General features: G+C 42.4%; 1 protein-coding gene across 3 annotated transcripts in view; it reads left to right on the top strand.

The window, feature by feature from the left end:
• Positions 1-11,790, top strand: part of egflam (EGF-like, fibronectin type III and laminin G domains) — a 31,623-nt gene extending 19,833 nt beyond the window's left edge. For 2 of the 3 annotated variants that reach the window (XM_026188572.2, XM_026188575.2), the window contains 11 exons: positions 321-446; positions 849-1,092; positions 1,186-1,297; positions 1,906-2,022; positions 2,274-2,454; positions 2,718-2,741; positions 2,947-3,025; positions 3,108-3,251; positions 9,407-9,490; positions 9,815-9,918; positions 10,018-10,280. In XM_026188572.2, the coding sequence (XP_026044357.1) occupies positions 321-446; positions 849-1,092; positions 1,186-1,297; positions 1,906-2,022; positions 2,274-2,454; positions 2,718-2,741; positions 2,947-3,025; positions 3,108-3,251; positions 9,407-9,490; positions 9,815-9,918; positions 10,018-10,169 (1,367 nt within the window). In that variant the 3' untranslated portion in view covers positions 10,170-10,280. Of the gene's footprint in view, positions 1-320; positions 447-848; positions 1,093-1,185; positions 1,298-1,905; positions 2,023-2,273; positions 2,455-2,717; positions 2,742-2,946; positions 3,026-3,107; positions 3,252-9,406; positions 9,491-9,814; positions 9,919-10,017 lie in introns of all 3 variants that reach the window. The other variant, XM_080309248.1, reaches the window with a different exon arrangement.
• Positions 11,791-13,297: the final 1,507 nt, after the last annotated feature.

Genomic DNA, 13,297 nt, shown 5'->3' with positions numbered 1-13,297 from the left:
CAGATTGTTTTTGGCAAATTATGGAACACAAAGGACTTTTTCACAACATGATTTTATGAATGAGGTAAGAATATTAAATAAATTTTGCAAGAAATTAAAAATCACTGAAAGTTTTTTTTATTTATAAATATACCCCATTCATACAAAACAAGCAAGCAAACAAAAAAAAAAAAACTCATATATTTTGATTGTGCGTGTTGTGTGAGTGTTGTACTCCTGCTCACTTTTAGGAACAATGCAGTCATGGAAACTGTATTTATGTTGTAAGTGTGTACAAACATATGCAGAGTACATATGCTGGCTTTGTCCTAATGTACCAGGTGAGTGCAGTGACAATGTGTGTGACCTGGTCAGCTGTGCCAATGGCGGAGTCTGCTTTGCAAATCGTGCTGATGGCTACATCTGTCTGTGCCCACTTGGCTTCAGAGGAGCACTTTGTGAAGAGAGTGAGTCAACCATTTCCCCTTTTTCCCCCTCTCACACCTGCAAAAGCGCGCACATAAGCATCCAGTTTACAAGGAGAGTTTTGAACAGCTGTGAAAAAAGGAAAAATAAAATCCCTGCCGTTTCTTCTTACCTGCTGACTTCCACGTATTGTCACATAAACCTTTCAAGGTAATTACTCAGCAGTTGAAGAAAATGCCAAGAAAATCGATTGAAATAAGAAATATTTCTCATATGGCGGTAGAAGGATTGATTGCATGTCAGACCACCTTTCACACAAAATAGCCTTTCACTTTTTCCTCTCCTTGATATATCTCTTCCTACAATCTCATTGTGTTGTTAGCAACTGTTTTCCTCTTCTTTACATTTACTTATTTTCTTGTGTCTTTTCTCCTTTTCCTCAGGTTTCTCACTGTCCTCGCCGCTCTTCAATGAAACAGTGTTTTCATATGCCGTCATCCCATGGCCTCAGTCCTCACAGAGTTACCTGTCCTTCACTGAGTTTGAGGTGACGTTTCAGCCGTCAGCCCCTGATGGAGTGCTGCTGTACAGTGATGACGCAGGGAGCGGGGACTTCCTTGCTATAAACCTGGTGGACAGATATGTAGAGTTCAGATTTGACTGTGGCTCTGGAGGAGCTGTCATAAGGTGCTGGATAGAGCCAAGTTTCGAATCTTCTTTTCACATTGGTTTTACATTATCTAACTAGATTTACTAAATGTGTGTTACTGTGTGTTTCAGGAGTGAGGAGCAGATCAGTTTGGACTCATGGCATGAGCTAAGAGTATCACGTACAGCAAAGAGTGGTATCCTCCAGGTGGACAGCCAAAGACCTATGGAGGGGATTGCTGAGGTACATTAAAGTCCATTAGAACCATCTGCAAAAACTATGTTATGTTATTATTAGAAAATAAATATATTTATAGAAAATATACTTCACAAAAAACTCAACTTTATAGTTTAACGGGAGAAAGAATCAAACCACAAGATACTAGAAGCAAGTATAAGTACGAGGTCTTTATAGTCAGGGTAGACTTCATACATGAGAGGCAAGTGACAAGTGGCCAAAAATGCACACAGCTGGTGGGAAACTAACCAGATACAATAAGTAAAACTGACTGAAATACACAGAATTGGGGAATTTCAAAATAAAACAGGAATTAATGACATTAGAAACCTCAATGCATGATACGCACACACCTTATTAGTTTCTAAAGCATGTTTAAGTGACATTTGTATTAGAACAATCACCTGTCAAAGTCAACTCTTGAATGTGCAACACTTAATCACCTTTTAGCCGTGGTTTGGTTCTTAAACTCCTGAGAAAAATATCAGGCTCTTTTTGACCAAGCGAAACACATCCAGAGTTATAGATTTTTAAAACACGTATTTATTTAAGCGGACGTGCGGATGAATGGTTTGACATGACTCACCTGTTTCTCTGCTGTATTTATGTTTCAGGGAGCTTTCACTCAGATCAACTGCAGCTCACCTCTCTATATTGGCGGCGTGCCAGAGTACGATAAAACCAAGCGGACAGCAGGTGTAATAAAACCCTTCACTGGCATTATTCAGAAGGTGATTGCTTTTTTTAGATATGCCAACATCAGTGATCTGCAACACAGTTATATTTGCTAGATTGTTACTCAGTCATTTCCAATCCATCAAGAGTGACACAGCAGCATTACATTATATATGATGTATACTGCGTACAATCTCCAAGCTACTGTGGCAGGTGTCTGATTTTAGTTTGTTTTTTTTTTTTTTACAGTCGCGCTCTTTCATTTTGTCCTTTTCCTCTCTGTGCTCTTTTCTTTTCACCCCCTCAGCTAATACTCAATGATCGCACCATCCCTATAACAACTGCAACTGCTGGTGGAGTTAATGTAGCCAATTCTGCACACCCATGTGTGAAAAGTCCATGTGCCAATGGAGGATCCTGCAGGCCAAAGTGGGATGAATATGAGTGTGACTGCCCTCTAGGGTACGACGGCAGGCATTGCCAGAAAGGTCTGTTGCATGTGGAATTGTTCTCATCGACAGATGAACTCGGTTGATGTGCAATTTGGTGCACGTCACAGAAATCAGCAGGCTGTTCACACGGTGCTAAGAATAAAATATGCTGATGTTTTTACATGCTACATGAAATATTTTGTGCTTAGTTTTATTTTTTATAATGCTTTCTGTTTTAAATCCACCAATATGACAGTTTTTTCTCAAGGAAACTTAGTCCCTTAAGTTTACTTTTTCTCTTTAATGCTTTCATGGAACAGAGTGTGGGAATTACTGTTTGAACAGTAAGTCTTCTTCTCTGATCTCAATAAGTAGATATTTTTTTAATTTTCTTTCCTTGTTTGGAAAACACGTAAGATTTCTTTCCCTTCACACATTTTCCACCGCAGGATCAGATTTGGTCTTTTCTCTTAGCTGTAGACATAAGTTGACACGTGCTGATGCTGCCACCTTGTGATGATATGAAAGGAGTTCTTGTTCTCTTCCCAGCTGTTACTGAAGCCATAGAGATTCCACAGTTCATCGGAAGAAGTTACCTGACCTATGACAACAGAGATATCCTTAAAAGGTTGGTGGGGAAATTCCTGTGTGTGTGTGTTTTTTTTAATTTCTAGCTTTTTCATGAAGTGCATTCTACAATCTTTCTACAGAGTATCTGGGTCCAGATCCAGCCTTTTCATGCGCTTTAAGAGCACAGCTAAAGACGGATTGTTGCTCTGGCGAGGAGACAGTCCAATGAGACCCAACAGTGACTTCCTCTCTATGGGTCTTCAAGATGGCGCTCTCATCTTCAGGTATTTATCACTGTAAAACATGAACGGCACTATAAAAACAGTAAAATATGTTATGATATCTTATAATTCTTAATCAAATGTAACTGGATTGTAAAGAAATGTTTTTAGTTAAAGTGTAAATTCTAGATGCCATGTGTTTGCCCTTTCTGTGTTCTCGCGCTGGGCAAAAAACGTCATAAAACACAAATGGAAAAAAAAATTGTGCACAAGAAGGACAGTAATAATCGAGTATGACTGCCGATGCCATCAAGGGGTAGTGAGCTACAGTGGGGCAAAAAAGTATTTAGTCAGCCACCGATTGTGCAAGTTCCCCCACTTAAAATGATGACAGAGGTCAGTAATTTGCACCAGAGGTACACTTCAACTGTGAGAGACAGAATGTGAAAAAAAAAATCCATGAATTCACATGGTAGGATTTGTAAAGAATTTATTCGTAAATTAGGGTGGAAAATAAGTATTTGGTCACCTCAAACAAGGAAAATCTCTGGCTCTCACAGACCTGTAACGTCTTCTGTAAGAAGCTTTTCTGTCCCCCACTCGTTACCTGTATGAATGGCACCTGTTTGAACTCATCATCTGTATAAAAGACACCTGTCCACAGCCTCAAACAGTCAGACTCCAAACTCCGCCATGGCCAAGACCAAAGAGCTTTCGAAGGACACCAGGAAAAGTATTGTAGACCTGCACCAGACTGGGAAGAGTGAATCTACAATAGGCAAGCAGCTTGGTGTGAAAAAAATCAACTGTGGGAGCAATCATCAGAAAATGGAAGACATACAAGACCACTGATAATCTCCCTCGATCTGGGGCTCCACGCAAGATCTCATCCCGTGGGGTCAAAATGATCATGAGAACGGTGAGCAAAGATCCCAGAACCACACGGGGGGACCTGGTGAATGACCTGCAGAGAGCTGGGACCAAAGTAACAAAGGTCACCATCAGTAACACACTACAACGGCAGGGAATCAAATCCCGCAGTGCCAGACGTGTTCCGCTGCTGAAGCCAGTGCATGTCCAGGCCCATCTGAAGTTTGCCAGAGAGCACATGGATGATACAGCAGAGGATTGGGAGAATGTCATGTGGTCAGATGAAACCAAAGTAGAACTTTTTGGTATAAACTCAACTGGTCGTGTTTGGAGAAAGAAGAATACTGAGTTGCATCCCAAGAACACCATACCTACTGTGAAGCATGGGGGTGGAAGCATCATGCTATGGGGCTGTTTTTCTGCCAAGGGGACAGGACGACTGATCCGTGTTAAGGACAGAATGAATGGGGCCATGTATCGTGAGATTTTGAGCCAAAACCTCCTTCCATCTGTTACGGCCCGGCTCTGCTAGGCGGCAGCGGACGTAACATAAACGAGCCCAGAGACCAAGGAGTTAGATAGGAAGACAAACATAAGGTTTATTAACACAACTGAAATCCGTTAGTGAAACAACTCACTAGGCAGCAGAGAAACTTTAAGCAAACACCACGATTAATAACACCAGTAGAGCACTGCTCTACTAAACGTCTCGCAGGAGGCAACACAAAACACAGGCAAAAGGCAAAAGGGAGGGACTCTCTGTACAGTCTGTTCAAATCAACAAGTCCCTCGACGAATGAAGACTCCTCAGCCTTTTATACTATCAGTTAACTGCAGTCAGCTGTGTCACTTGTCATAACTGCAGACAGCTGTGTCACTTGTCCGTCGTACTCCAGGCTCCTGCGGCAGCCAATGGTGTGCGTAGTCTGACAGGCTCGGATCCGCATGAAGTTGGGGCGGGCATATGTCCGGGCCAGCCAATCCCCCGTGAGTCCTGGAGCACTGTAGCTTCCATGGAGGAAGGCGGGGCCACCTGAGGCCAGCGGCCGTAACACCCCTCCCCTTAAAATACCAACTATGTTGGGCTGAAGCCAACGTTACAGAGCATAAACAACAACAAAAGACAAAAGCAGTAAAACATGTTTACAAACGGGACAGATCGTCAGCTAAAACATTTTCAGTCCCCTTTTTGTGGTGGATACTTAAGTTGTATTCCTGCAACAACAGAGCCCAGCGCATAAGGCGCTGGTTGTGATTAAACATACGCGCCAGGAACACAAGTGGGTTGTGGTCTGTGTACATGACAAGAGGCAACATGCTGGACCCCAGGTACACGTGAAAGTGCTGAAGAGCCAACAACAAAGCCAGGGTCTCCTTTTCAATGGTGGAGTAGTTTAACTGATTTTTATTGAACTTGCGGGAAAAGTAACAAACGGGGTGGTTCAAACCCAGCAAGTCTTCTTGCAACAGCACTGCCCCAGCCCCGACAGCACTGGCATCAACCTCGAGTTTGAATGGTCGCGTCAAATCAGGTGCAGCTAACACAGGAGAATGGCAGAGGAGGGCTTTTGCACTCTCAAAAGCATCCTGACACTCACTCGACCAGCTAAACTCAACCTTTGGGCTGAGCAGGTCAGTCAATGGGCACCTCCCCGTCGAGCCCGCACGAGCGGGCGCGGCTGCCGGTGTTGTTTAGCCAGAGCGTTGGCTTGATTCAAACGCTCACGGAAGTGTTTTACATAACTGCTGACGTTTGTTTTGAAAACCCCTTGTGGGCTCAAAAACGCCTCTTTCAGAGCTTTGAGGGGTCCCCGTGGCCTACGGCCAAATATTAGCTCAGAGGGACTAAACCCAAGTGACTCCTGAACGGCGTCACGGGCAGCAAATAACACAAATGGAACACCCTCGTCCCAGCTTTTATCACTCTCCAGGCAGTATTTGCGTAGCATCGTCTTCAAGGTCTGGTGCCACCGCTCTAATGCACCTTGCGATTCAGGATGGTAAGCAGAGGACACAATATGCTTAACACCCAGAGTGCTAACTGCTTGTTTGAATACCTTAGACTGAAAGGTCGAGCCCTGGTCGGTTTGTACGACCTTAGGCAAGCCAAACACTGAAAAGAAGGTTGTCAACGCCTTAACGACAGATCTCGCTGTAATTTTATGTAACGGGACAGCCTCGGGGAAGCGGGTAGCGGCACACATTATCGTGAGTAGATATTGCTTTCCTGATTTTGCTCTAGGTAGTGGACCCACACAGTCTACTATGACATGGTCAAACGGCTGATCCACTACAGGAATGGGACACAACGGAGCCGGGGGTATGACCTGATTGGGTTTACCTGCAATCTGACATACATGGCAACTGTTGCAAAATTTAGAAACATCACGCTTCATACCAGGCCAAAAGAAATGTTTTAATAGTAGCTGGTATGTTTTTGTGATGCCCAAGTGTCCTGACCACTGGCTTTCATGGGCAAGGGCCAGGATCTTCTGCCGGTACGCAGAGGGCACTACAATCTGCTTGACCTTACTCCAATCTGCACCTTCTGCACCTGGTGGAGACCACTGACGCATTAGAACATCATGTTCTATGAAATAGGCTTGTTGCTCCTTTTTGGCTTGCTCAGCACTTACCATACGTTTGAAACAGCTCTTTATTGTTTCATCAGCTAATTGAGCTGCTGACAGCTGGTCTCTAGTCAAAGGCAGTACAGAGTCCTTAGGAAATGGATCAGGCTCCTCGGGCGTCACAGAGTCTGGAGGTGACAGAACATTGTTTCTGTTAGTGGGTACATCATTCTCCCCGGAAAACGAGGACATCAACACAGAATCAGAGAGGGCAATATCAGTATCTTTCCGAGCTTGTGCTCAAGTAATTGCACAGGCTGGATACAGCCCAGGGTGCATAGACACATCAGAAGTTTTCTGATTCAGGGGGTTGTCTAAAACCTCCAGACGAGGGAGCACTACCCCTCCTGCGATGTCGTTGCCCAACAGCATGGCCACACCCTCTATTGGCAAGGCCGGGCAAACGGCAACAGGGAAAAATCCTGTAGCAAGGCTAGATTTAATAAAAATTCTGTGAACTGGTCTAGGAGCGTAACCCATCTCTATCCCCCGCAGAACAGAATTAAAACCACATTCACTTTTAGCAGAAAATGGTAATACACTTGAGAGGATGACAGTTTGAGAACCTCCAGTGTCCCTTAAAATACGCACAGGTTTTAACTCGGATGGGTGGTCTGTTAGCGATACTAAGCCATCAAAAATGAATGGTTCGAAACAGGGGTCAGGCACCCTACCACCACACTCATGGTCCTCGTGACGGGTCTCAGCTTTTACAAAACCCACCCCTTTGGGTGGCTGAGCATGTGATGTTTTGCGTTTTAATGCTAAACAGTCAGCAATCACATGTCCGGTTTTATGACAGTAAAAACATTCACGGTGTTCCCTGGACCCAGACTCTTTAGCTGTGTGGCGCTGCTGCACAGGGCTAACCCGTGGCTTCTCACTGTCAGTAAATGAGGCTTTGTGAGTGAGTACAAACTCATCAGCAAGAACAGCAGCAGATGTTAGTGACGTCACTTTCTGTTCATTCAAATACAGCACAATACGCTCAGGAATGCATTTCTTAAAGTCCTCTAACAAAACTAGTTCGCGCAGAGCGTCATAGTCAGTCGCTTTTGACGCAACACACCACTTATCAAAGAGAACCCCCTTTTCTCTTGCAAACTCCACATAAGTCTGCGACAGCAATCTCTTTTGCTGGCGAAACCTCTGCCTATAGGCCTCTGGAACTAGCTCATAGGCCTTCAAGACAGCTGCTTTAACACACGAGTAATCTAAACTGTCCTTTAAAGAAAGAGCAGCCACCACCTCTTGAGCTTTGCCGGACAGTTTGCACTGTAGCAAAAGAGGCCAAATCTCACTAGGCCACTGCAGCGCGCCAGCGATTCGTTCAAATGCTGCAAAGTATGTATCCACCTCAGTTTCTCTAAAAGTGGGCACTAAAGAAATGCACTTATCAATTTTAAAAGCAGAAGTGGACGTGGAGGTGGGACCGGAATGAACAGCAGAGACAGATGAGGCTTGAGACTGTGACTCCAGCTCAAGCTGTCGGAGCCTAACGGCCTTGTCCGCCTCTATTTCCAGCCTCCTTATTTCAAGCTGAACCCGCCGGTTCTGAGCCTTCTCCTCAGCCTCCATCTGGAGACGTGCCAGCCGCACCTTCAGCCGAGCTCCTTCTCTCCCTTCGGAACTCCCAGAAGAGAGTGGATCATAGCGAGGAAGCGTGCGCGGCGTTTTTCCCCGCTCATCCCCCTCACCATCCCCACTGGAACCATTCTGGCCCTCTTCAACTACGGCAGCTTGGCTTGGCACACCAGAGACCACAGGCAAAACAGGCGCTTGAAGCACACCAGCTCCCACCAACTTGTCCACCACTAAGGCTTTTATTTCACTCTTACGGAGAGTTTTTGAAACCTGCAGCTGAAAGTGATCCACAATTTGCAGCAAATCATTCTTGCGACAGCTATTAATAATCCCTAGAGACGGGGCAGCTATAAAGTGCTGCAAACAAAACGCAGCTGACATAGTGCTTAATCTTTAGCCAACTCAATTTCTGCGGCCGTAACACCATCAGTGAGAACTTTGAAGATGAAACGAGGCTGGGTCTTCCAACATGACAATGATCCAAAACACACCGCCCGGGCAACAAAGGAGTGGCTCCATAAGAAGCATTTGAAAGTCCTGGAGTGGCCTAGCCAGTCTCCAGACCTCAACCCCATAGAAAATCTGTGGCGGGAGTTGAAAGTCCGTGTTGCTCGGCGACAGCCCCAAAACATCACTGCTCTCAAGAAGATCTGCATGGAGGAATGGGCCAAAATACCAGCTACTGTGTGTGCAAACCTGGTAAAGACCTATAGTAAACGTTTGACCTCTGTTATTGCCAACAAAGGTTATGTTACAAAGTATTGAGTTGTATTTTTGTTATTGACCAAATACTTATTTTCCACCCTGATTTACAAATAAATTCTTTACAAATCCTACCATGTGGATTCATGGATTTTTTTTTTCACATTCTGTCTCTCACAGTTGAAGTGTACCTCTGGTGCAAATTACTGACCTCTGTCATCATTTTAGGTGGGGGAACTTGCACAATCGGTGGCTGACTAAATACTTTTTTGCCCTACTGTACGTGCTCAGCAGAGGTAGAGCTAAAAACAAAAAAAAGGTCTGTGTGAGGACCATGATCACTAAGAGAATCAGGATTAATCAGGCTTGTACCATAAAAATGTAATTCCACTGCAGTCTGCTGTACGTGTATGCATTTCCATGTTGTTGTAGTTACAACCTGGGCAGTGGTGTAGCCAACATTGTCATCAACGGGACCTTTAGCGATGGAAAGTGGCACAGAGTCAAAGCTGTGAGGTAAGCTCATGAAATCCTGTCAAGTGGATATCCAGTATGTTGATCACATTCCACTGTGGCTCTTTACTTTAAATTGCCTCTCTTAGTCTTTATAATAACATATTGCATTATAGCCTTATTATACCATTTATAAACCAACAGATCCGGTAGAAGTAGCAGTTGTAGGTCATTCTTTACAGTCTTTTGCTACCGCAAATCACCTTTCAATCCCTGTGTTAAATATAAAATCTAAGGTCAATATTTTATTTTTATATATAACAAAAATGTTATGCACAAATTAAAAGTTCAGTTTCTCAGTTTGACTAACTGATTTACTGTATTCAGGGATGGCCAGTCAGGAAAGCTGACTGTAGATGACTACGGGGCAAAGACAGGCAGGGCGCCTGGTAAAATGAGACAACTTAATATCAATGGACCCTTATATGTTGGTAAGTGAAACCTCAAATCTCTAAACCCGTAAAATGATAAAGATTAAGAGATCATTTTCACATCTGTATGTTTGCGCTCTCTCTGTTCTTCGTCTTGAGGTGGCATGAAGGAGATAGCGCTTCACACAAACAGACAGTACATTGGAGGCTTGGTGGGCTGCGTGTCCCACTTCACACTGTCCACGGACTATCACTTAGCACTGGTGGAGGACGCTGCTGACGGCAAGAACATCAATACCTGTTCCAACTAGTGAATGACTTCGGCAGATTGAGATTAAGATAAGATTTTCCAACCGAATCATCTGATTTGTCATCTTAAAGCTCACTTACCAGCAACAAATCAGTAAAAACTTAAATTATAATATGTGGTTGTGTTTTTGTTTTTGTACCAATTCAGATCTGATGACCCTGAGAGGATTTTTAGAAAGCACAAGTACTTTGTGAAAAGAGGGAGAAAAAAGCAAAGTGTTATGTTTGATGAGGATCTTTAAAAAAAAACAACCCTTTGAAGGACTTTTTCATTGGATGACTCTATTTGTATCTTTATTTCTTTTCTTTTTTTCTACTGTAAATCCTTATTTGATTGCTGGAAGAACCAAGTGATCCAAGGGATCAAAAGTCATCATGAACCTGACCTAGAACAGCAAGCAGAGATAAACTTCTTTTAGAGGATTTTGGTTTTGGTTCTAGGGGATTTCTGTTGTCTTTGTTGTTGTGGCATTTGTATTCTTGTTCGTGATGTCTTATCAGTCTGTAGACAGATATTTTCTAAAATCTGATGGATGTCAGTTTTTAACAACGTTTCTAGTTTTGGAGGGTAAATACGTCAGCTACACAAAATGTTGGTTTTAACTTTCTTCTTTTAGTTCACTTGGTCTTTCATTTTGATCTCCCAGACGTTAGTAACATGAAAGTCTAACGTTGATATGGTGAGGCAGATCAAATCCTCAGTAAATTATGTGTGACATACTGTTGCTGTCATCTGACACAAACCACAGTGCTGTGGACATCAGCCTTTGAATTGTTGCTTGTAACTCTTGATTATATTATCAAAATGATTGATCTCCTTATTCTTCATGCCTGAACTTTATCCTTTAAAAGGGGCATTCTGGGAATACTCCATTTGCATCTTATGATCTATTCTTGTGATGGTCACTCCCACAAAACCAAGACACTGTTGTCAAAAAACACTGGTTTTCCCACGAGAGATATCCCCTTGTTTCAAAGAAAGTCTGTGATGCTAATCCTGGCGTTATGAAAAGTGTTTCAAAAGAAGCAAAACTAATGAAATCACCATGTGACTGTGAATGTCAGCGGCATCAGCTGACTTCAGCCTCAGAATAATTACAATAGTTTGACTGTACAGAACATGTAGTATGTACCGGCTGACTTTAAAAGCTAAATAACCATAGATCGTTGAAAAATATTAATGTGTATGATCCCGGATGCTGTGTCTAAATGTCCATTTAAAGCTTTAACTTTAAATTGATGCTGCCGTACTAGTCAGATAGTGAGGGCAGGAAATGTAAAATCAGTCTTTAGGCCTGACCTGTGCATAGCCAAAATGAGAGAAGTAAGACGGACATCGCGAATGAATGTGCACACAAAGAAAACGTACTACTCAAGCCTTAATGTCTCCCTAATTATGTACTCCTGAAAATGAAAGCAGACAATTAAGTGCATCAAAGAGGTGTGTCAAGAGGTCATCCTTTGTTATGTGACTAGAAACTGATTGTTGGCGCTTTGGAAAGTATGCTTATTCGGGCTTGTAGACTTGTCCTATTACAAGATGATGAATTACGTAAAGTAAGCCTGTATATGTTTTGGTATATTGTGACACCCTCTAAATAAAGTCCAGTCAAACAGATTAAACAACTTTCTAGCCACTAACTTTTTGTCATGGTTGATAATGACTTGTTGGTGCCCTTGACATTTTATTTGGGAAATGGACTTCTTTTTATAATGATACACTGTACAAACCATCTTGTGCTGGCTACTGTGCTTGTTATTTGATCGCGTTGTACGTGTACTTCATTAGTCTGCATTTATATGATTGAAAACACGGATGAATGAATAACTTAAGTCTTTCATTTATTATTATGTGTGCCATATCCACAGTTGTTCCCAGCCTACATAGACTTCCAAGACACCACCGATTCATATAAACATGGTTTAGGGTGCTACTCATTTTCAAGAGAAGTCCAGAAACCGAGAAACAGTACCAGAAGCTATTGTACAAAAAAGTGAGAAAAAGCTTTCAATTTAACTTTGTGCACACAGAAACCTAAAAAAACCCATGGCAATTCAAACCATTCCTTCAGTACAATTCAATATTCATAATTCGTATATTACAACCCCCTCCTCAGTTTCACATTCTTAAACATTCTTGATGAATAACTTATCACATTAACAAAAAATACAAGCTGACCAATGACTGTAGAATTGACTGTTTTCTGCAGTAATTGAAGCTGACCTGCAGTCAGCTTCAATTACTATTTGACCTAAAAAACAATAATATGTGTTACAAATAGAGACAGTACTGCACAGGAAGAGCAAAAGACCTGCCACCAGGGAAGGTAGGCAACTGCTTGGAGGATCCTGAGCTTCCAGTAAGCCACTGACAAAGGTAAGACTGCAGCAGTGGGTTGCACTGACAGCGGGAGTGACCTGATCTCTGTAAGGTGCTCCCATCAAATTCCACTCACTCCCCTTGCAAGTGGTGCAAGATTCTGTTTAAACAAACCTGATTAAAATGTGTTATTATTCTGGAAGTGAAAAGAAGAAAATAAAACTAAGTGGATTATAAAAAAAAAAGCGAGACAATGTTAAGTGGAGCAGATAATATACAATGCTTAAAAAACTAAATGCTGCAACTCTGGTCTGAAATAGTCAGAGCCACTTGAATAATTAATCTTCCATTAGGAATTCCATCACATTTTTTTTATTTTGTTTACTCTGACATTTAACATTAATTAGCTAGTTTTATAATGTTTTAACTCTCATTTTATAGAACAATCGTTGTGGTTGGTGGTACCAAATTATTTTATAACATAATGGTGATTAATGCTGGTTGGAGGGACTTCTGTTCATTTTTGACTAGGGCCCCAATGAACACTTGAATCACCACTGTAGGCACTCGGGATGTCCTAAAGAGAAGCTGCTGAAAGAATGACCTCAGAGACCTAGAAGAGAGCTGTATAGTTAAATAAATCCTTAAAATATTGAGTTGCTAATCCATTTAACCCTTTAAAAACAAAAGGTAACATCCAAACAGGATTGATATGTTGCTTTTTTTTTCTGTACCACTTAAAAGTCTAATCAGGTCAAGATCCAGTTTTAAAGTAAGAGGGAAAAATAGCACTTCTACACTGTGCAACGA

The sequence above is a fragment of the Astatotilapia calliptera genome, chromosome 12 (assembly GCF_964374335.1).
Source record: "Astatotilapia calliptera chromosome 12, fAstCal68.1, whole genome shotgun sequence".
In the NCBI taxonomy this organism is placed as follows: domain Eukaryota; kingdom Metazoa; phylum Chordata; class Actinopteri; order Cichliformes; family Cichlidae; genus Astatotilapia; species Astatotilapia calliptera.
This window is presented reverse-complemented; position numbering and strand designations above follow the sequence as displayed.